Consider the following 7,500-nt stretch of genomic DNA (forward strand, 5'->3'; position numbering starts at 1 on the left):
GATTCTTCCTTTCAGAATTTACCATGTGAACAGGACCACCATTAGGTAAAAACACTAAATGCCAATATAGCCACAGCTGATTCTCTACCAGTTCCACACAGTTGTCTGGTTTGACACAGTTATTCTTGTAATAAACAATTAACTGCATAAAGACTTGGTAATAAAAAGATACAGCCACTACTTATAACATCTCCCAATTCCCTGACCAAAATCAACAATACCTTAAAAGAGAAAGAGAGTTGACCTTTTCCTAAGATATCTGGAATAATTAATCCTCTAATTGAGGGATCTCTAATGGACATATTGCCTGATTTACCATTGGATACAGCAACCATACTTTGTGAAGCTTTCTAAGACTAGGCTGCATTATCTAAGATTTTTTCTGTGATATTACTTGCCGACTTGGTACTCCCATGAGCCATTTCTTGAAGCTAGTTCATGCAAGTGAAAAAAATGTAAACAAAAAGAAATCATCCTCACTTTGCAATTGTATCAACAAGGGAGATATCAGATATGCTTCCACAACTACAAATTATTTAGATTATTTAAGAGTCAAACAACAGCTTCAAAGTATGTTTTGAAGGGTTCAGCACTCAATGGATATTGCTTTCCTGAGAAGTTTTCAACCAGTGCATACAAAAATGAGATCCATCGACTTGACTGCATAGCCAGTACCTGCATCCAGATCCCTAGTACTGATTAAATACTCTGTAGACAGGACCAACACTTCCTCAATTTGTTAAGACTCATTAAGGTCCAGGTAAGGACAGCAATTGGTAATCTGGCATTCAAAATCATGTGAAGTCTCATAACACCCACTACCTGCTTTGTAACTGAAACTGACTGGACTGAAGGAACTTAAAACAAAAGTAATATTTCCTGCTGATCTTCAGTCCATCAGCATATCAACTGTTACAGTTAACATTTTTCTCTTCAGAATCAATACACATAAAAGAATTCTAACCCTATGACCATAAATCCTTCTTATTTCATTAAATGTTGTATGCCACTTTTAAATAACATCATAATTTAGAAGGCAGGGCAATATATCATATAATTTTTCTGCATTTCCTACACAATTTTTTTAAAATATACCATTGGGAACAAAACCAGATCTTATCAGCTTTGTGCTAAAGTGTTTTGATATGGTGCAATATTATTATAAAGTTAAAGCAGTACAGACAAGATTTTAATTTGCACAATTTTTTTTTTTCATGCCTTTAATATTTTCAGAAACAAAAAGATCTAAAGCCATTTTTAAAAATAGTTGTATCCAAATTACTTTTTGCAACCTTGCCATTCTTATACATAATGAGTCAAACAAGCATAAATGTAGGACTTTTTTGCTATTAAGAGACTATGTGTATATGTAACTTTACACAGATGTTAAAGAAAAGTATGACTCAATTTACCAAGTCAGCATTTGTCATGCTAGTAACTATATTTCATTAACCATTGTCTAGGTAAACATGTACAAAAATATCTATTCCAAAAAAGCTCCAGTTCAAAATAAATTAAAAAAATAAAAAAAAACTTGGAGAACCAAACACTTCACTTTCTAGTTCTCATTTCAGTGATACAATATAATTCAAATACATACTTACATTCACTTTTGGATAAAATTCATACAATCTACAGCCTGTAAACATTGCTATGTCAATCACAAGCAAAAAAAACCAAAAAAAAAACCTTTTCAATTATAAGACTAACAAAACAAAGAACTTAAACACCTCATACAAGTATTGCTTTAACAAATTAATTAATCTATGATATTCCAGGTTGAAATACCATAAAACAATCACCAAAAATTTCATAAGAAACTTTTTTTGACTTTTTCTATCCTGACTCCAGAAAATAAAAAAAAATCTTTTGTCTACTCACCAAGACTGGCTCTTGGATTGGACGATATGGACTCCAGGAAGCGGCTGTCCCTATGGCACATGCGCAGTGGGACAAATAACGCCTTCCCAGCTGCACACGTGAAATACCGCTTTCCGCTGAATGTTCCATCTGACAAGCCATCCTCAGCATCTTCCTACAACAAAAAAACAACAAATAATTTGTATCTTGCAAAAATTTTAGTTTGATTTTGACCACTTCAGTAATTCAGATATATATTCATACACAAAATTAATAAACATGTGCATATATGATGTATATGCCATGACTGCCAAACTGTGTCCAAAATTCATCCTCCTTTAACCCGTAAGACTATTAATATAGACCGTCAAGAGCCTACATTCCACAATCAGAAGGTGTATACTATAAGGGCTGGGATGAATTTCAATACAATCCAAATTGAAAGTATTAATCTAACTATGTTACTAATAACTTCACTTATAGAGTAATGAAATATAATAACTTAATATGTAATGGTGCTAGTATGTTCATGTTCATCTCAGTGACTTTTTTTTCTTTTTTTTGTTCTTGCTCTTGTTATTCTTGTTCTTGGGTAAACATAAGCAAAATTAAAAATACGCTTACCATTTCCACTCCAGCAACTTTCCGCCCCTCTTTTTTGTCTCCTGGCACAGTGCCAATCCAACGTATGACACCAAACCTGCAGAAGGTATCACAATTTATATTTAAAAAAAAAATGGATCCATACATATAGTCACAAAACATTTACATAAATTAATATAGTCCTAAAGTGACCAATATCAATCATGATCATTTTTTTTATGGTCTTATCTCATTACGACATGAACAATATCATATCAAAATCATATCATATCAAGCAATCAAAATATCTCCAAAGAAGTCCCTAAAACAACAGCTTTATCTCCAAAATCAGCCACTCCGTACACAAAAGCAATACAGTTGAAACTCGCCTTGGGACCTCCTTAATGACGACCTCTACCAGCGACCCAATGTCGAGATCCTCTTCCGTACCTTCTACACTACCCTCTGGGGTCTCATACACACTTCCATCGCCGTCTGACACAACTTCCAACTGGTCAATTCCTGAAGCAAAGGAAAAAAACAATAATATTTTTGTCCCTTCTTTACAAGCAAATATTTTATCATTTTGGCTTCTTACTTACTGAAGCCTTTCATAAACTAATTATACTTGGCCAATTTCCCTATTTTTATACATTCACATCTACATGAGTATTTTCATATTTTAAGTATTGATAAACCTTATCTGTTCACCTGGACACTCATCTATCCTTTTCTAAAATTCTATTTGTATTGTCAGGTGTCCGCATATCAAAACTAAATTAATTTCAATAATTCCAAACTCTGCCCTTGGAGAGTATTTATAGGCACAAGCAAAGAGGGGGAAACCTGATTTTTGTAAATATTTGATGCAAATTTCTTAGTCACAGGAGGTCATTAATATTAATATTAACATAATTATAATAATAATAATAATAATAATAATTATAATAATAATAATAACAATAATAACAATAATAACATTAATAATAATAATAATAATTATAATAATAATTATAAAAATAATAACAATAATAGTAATAGTAACAGTAACAGTAACAGTAACAGTAACAAGAATCATTATCATACAAGAATCATAACAACAATGTTCCATATCCATAAAAATAATAACAATAATTAAAAAAAAAAAAAATCCCCCGAATAAGTAAAAAAATCCCCAGATCTTACCATGAAGTGACAAATGGTAGAGGGGGTTCACAGGGAAGTCGTTATCGCCGAAGCCCCCAATCGGAGAATTCTGGTCCACGTCGGCGTTGACATTAGTGGCCCTTGTGCCCGTGCCAGGAGACTTCCACTTGTTGTTTTTCTTGTCTAGGTTTCGGTTCAGGATCTTGCCCTTGTCCCTCTGGCGGGATTTGTGGTCATGGAGGGTTTCCTGGTGAGGGCCAAAGGAGATGAATAACAAAGAGAAGGAGGAAATGAATAACAAAGAGAAGGAGGAGATGAATAACAAAGAGAAGGAGATGAATAACAAAGAGAGGGAGAAGGAGATGAATAACAAAGAGAGGGAGAAGGAGATGAATAACAAAGAGAGGGACAATAGGAGGTGCATATTGAAGAGAAGGAGGAGATGAATAACAAAGAGAGGGAGAAGGAGATGAATAACAAAGAGAGGGACAATAGGAGATGCATAATGAAGAGAAGGAGGAGATGAATAACAAAGAGAGGGAGAAGGAGATGAATAACAAAGAGAGGGACAATAGGAGATGCATAATGAAGAGAAGGAGGAGATGAATAACAAAGAGAGGGAGAAGGAGATGAATAACAAAGAGAGGGACAATAGGAGATGCATAATGAAGAGAAGGAGGAGATGAATAACAAAGAGAGGGAGAAGGAGATGAATAACAAAGAGAGGGACAATAGGAGATGCATAATGAAGAGAAGGAGGAGATGAATAACAAAGAGAGGGAGAAGGAGATGAATAACAAAGAGAGGGAGAAGGAGATGAATAACAAAGAGAGGGACAATAGGAGATGCATAATGAAGAGAAGGAGGAGATGAATAACAAAGAGAGGGAGAAGGAGATGAATAACAAAGAGAGGGACAATAGGAGATGCATAATGAAGAGAAGGAGGAGATGAATAACAAAGAGAGGGAGAAGGAGATGAATAACAAAGAGAGGGACAATAGGAGATGCATAATGAAGAGAAGGAGGAGATGAATAACAAAGAGAGGGAGAAGGAGATGAATAACAAAGAGAGGGACAATAGGAGATGCATAATGAAGAGAAGGAGGAGATGAATAACAAAGAGAGGGAGAAGGAGATGAATAACAAAGAGAGGGAGAAGGAAATTAATAACTAAGAGAGGTAGAAGGATATTAATAACAAAGAGAGGGAGAAGGAGATGAATAACAAAGAGAGGGATAAAAAGAAATGAATAAAAAAGAGAGGGAGAAGGAAATGAATAACAAAGAGAGGGACAAAAGGAGATGAATAACAAAGAGAGGGAGAAGGAAATGAATAACAAAGAGGGGGGGGTCAATTCCGATCTGTGCATTAGATGAGCACGGGTGTCTAGCAAATGGTATATTCCACTATACAAACAATAGTTTTTTTCAATGAATTTCAAAATATTATTTTTACTAAACATTAAAAATAATATATAAAAGTGGTTTACAGTATATAAATCTCAATCTAGTCCTTCCTGACATCAAACCCACAAATTATGTATATTCAAATTTCACAACCCTAAGAGTAAAAAAAAAAGTTAACACCAAATCTATACATTAACACTTGGACAAAACCAACCTTATTGCTGGATAACATATTTTTCTGCACAGAATAGGTCATGTGCGGCAGGATTTCCCAGTCTTCCTTCTCAGAGTAAGGTGGTGGCGGGTCAGAGTTGCGCTGGCCGGATGCAGAGAGTTGCTCGTAGGCCAGGAGGTGGAATGGTGTCATGCTGGAGATGTCACTTCCCAACTGATTATCTCCCTGTCAAAGGATGTTCATGTTATACTACAAAGTGTACAGAGAGGAAAAGAGAAAGAGAGGAAGAGAGAATGAGAGATAAAAGAGTAAGAGAGAAAGAGATAAAAGACAGAGAGAGAGAGAGAGAGAGAGAGAGAGAGAGAGAGAGAGAGAGAGAGAGAGAGAGAGAGAGAGAGAGAGAGAGAGAGAGAGAGAGAGAAAAACAGTGTACATCTCCATTTTACAATGTCTGTCAAAATCTACTCATGTACAAACCACACCAGAACATGCTCTAAGATTCTTAGTTGGAAGAGGGAGTGCAAACTGTACATGATAGCTTTTATGCATGTCTAGACAACATAAAGATATCACACACTACCTTTGAGGTGAGGTGAGCAGGTCTTTTCCCACTAGAGTTACGTCCACTGTGGTGTTCCACGTTAAGGGCTTCAGAACCTAGAAAATCTTCAGCCTTCATTAGACTTGTGACAGGCAATAAAGATGCATGGTTCATTTTGGCATCAAAGAGCTGACGGCCATTGACTCTGTGGTTGTCGTTACCTACTGGATGGTCCTGGAAAAGGATTGTGTTCTGTCTACTTCCACCAGACGACACATTCCCTCACACAGTACAGTGCCCAGGTCTTTCACCTCACTGGTACATGCTATGGTTACTTCAGTATATAGGAATCACATTATCAAACAACTTGGCTAAACTATAAGATACTTAGCCACCAAAACAGAAGCATAGACTCACAAACTCCACTCCAACCATCCAACCCGGGCTGCCATCTAAGCCTGGTTGTTTCCCTGTCCAGCGCACCCAACCCAGCTCAGGATACTCCTCAGTTAACCACACGACACGGTCTCCAACACTAACTCCACACTCCTCACTTAAACCTGCGATAGTTATCATGCACTATGTAAGAAATGCATGATCCAGCTCCAGTGATCAAGCAATTTTCTTTCTATCTATTTGCAAATAATTAGTTTTAAAAAAATATTTCATTTCAAATCACTGCCTTGTATTGGTTGGGTTAAAGATGCTAAGATATTCAACTCCTCCAAATTTCCTTGACATTGCAAATATACACCTAAAACCCATTCAATACCAAAAAAATATAGTCCAGTAAACAATAAAATTGTAATTTCCTCTTTTTTTTTCTTTCTGCTTCATTATAAAAATCTGTACAATGAGCAGTCTTCAATTCAAGTATCACTGAAGCATAAATCATGATCATTATGAATTGCTCTAACTCATAAAGTGAAATTTACAATGATAGCAACATCAAATTACAGACCACAAAGACCATGTGATATACAGTCACAACATGGAAACATCACCCAAAAATTAAGCATCTGCCCCAGACATACAGACTAACTGGTATATCAAAGCAAAAAAAACTTCATAGATAAAAAGGTCTGCCAAGAAAGGCAAAAGGATGGAAAAAAATTGAAATGAAATCTGAGAAGAAGAAGAACAAGAGAACAGAAATGACACACACACACCAACCTTTGCCTCCGCTGGGATGTGCTTTGCGACGCCCACTTTCCATTGTTTCTTGCTGTCCTACATAAGTCTGAAAGTGAGGTAAGACACATTCGGTATAATAAAAAAAAAAAAGGGGATACAGAGGGAGGAAAAGGGTGAAACATAGCAGGGTACTTGATTCTTTTTATTTTTGGTGTTGAAACCCAGCCGATGAGAGGGTGGTCAGATGTTAATATCTCTCGCATGCAACAATCAAATCTCTTTCTTCCTCAAGTGTTGTCACTATAAACCCAAAGCTTTCAGGAAAATATTGTGTTTACTGTAGTATTGTTTTGTGAAATGTCTGCAAATAATTGGCTCTGCATGTGCTTAGCCATTCAGGAGTCAATTAGTAGACATTATGACTTCACCTGATTTCATCTTTCCTTGAGCTTACAAGAATTTTTTTTTTTTTATTGCTATCAATATTGACGCTGTTATTTTCATTGTAGACATTATAATTATTATAGCGTTTCTGACATTACTAACAGAGATATTAGATATCAGAAAATATTCTTAAAAATCAACGTGAGACAGGTAGTACTTGTAATTGGCTTATTGGTGACTTAGTACTTGTGGAGCCATCTATGTGTAAAAA

General features: G+C 35.7%; 1 protein-coding gene across 6 annotated transcripts in view; it reads right to left on the reverse strand.

Moving 5' to 3' along the window:
* LOC125041169 (ubiquitin carboxyl-terminal hydrolase CYLD-like) overlaps window positions 1–7,500 on the reverse strand; it is a 25,768-nt gene that overhangs the window by 12,991 nt on the left and 5,277 nt on the right. For 4 of the 6 annotated variants that reach the window (XM_047635986.1, XM_047635984.1, XM_047635983.1 and 1 more), the window contains exons 3-10: window positions 6,885–6,951; window positions 6,129–6,271; window positions 5,751–5,945; window positions 5,210–5,395; window positions 3,628–3,835; window positions 2,832–2,964; window positions 2,485–2,560; window positions 1,882–2,035 (exon numbers count right to left, since the gene is read on the reverse strand). In XM_047635986.1, coding sequence (XP_047491942.1) covers window positions 1,882–2,035; window positions 2,485–2,560; window positions 2,832–2,964; window positions 3,628–3,835; window positions 5,210–5,395; window positions 5,751–5,945; window positions 6,129–6,271; window positions 6,885–6,927 — 1,138 coding nt within the window. In that variant the 5' untranslated portion in view covers window positions 6,928–6,951. The remainder of the gene's footprint in view (window positions 1–1,881; window positions 2,036–2,484; window positions 2,561–2,831; window positions 2,965–3,627; window positions 3,836–5,209; window positions 5,396–5,750; window positions 5,946–6,128; window positions 6,272–6,884; window positions 6,952–7,500) is intronic. The other 2 variants (XM_047635987.1, XM_047635988.1) reach the window with 2 other exon arrangements.

The sequence above is a fragment of the Penaeus chinensis genome, chromosome 30 (assembly GCF_019202785.1).
Source record: "Penaeus chinensis breed Huanghai No. 1 chromosome 30, ASM1920278v2, whole genome shotgun sequence".
Taxonomy (NCBI): domain Eukaryota; kingdom Metazoa; phylum Arthropoda; class Malacostraca; order Decapoda; family Penaeidae; genus Penaeus; species Penaeus chinensis.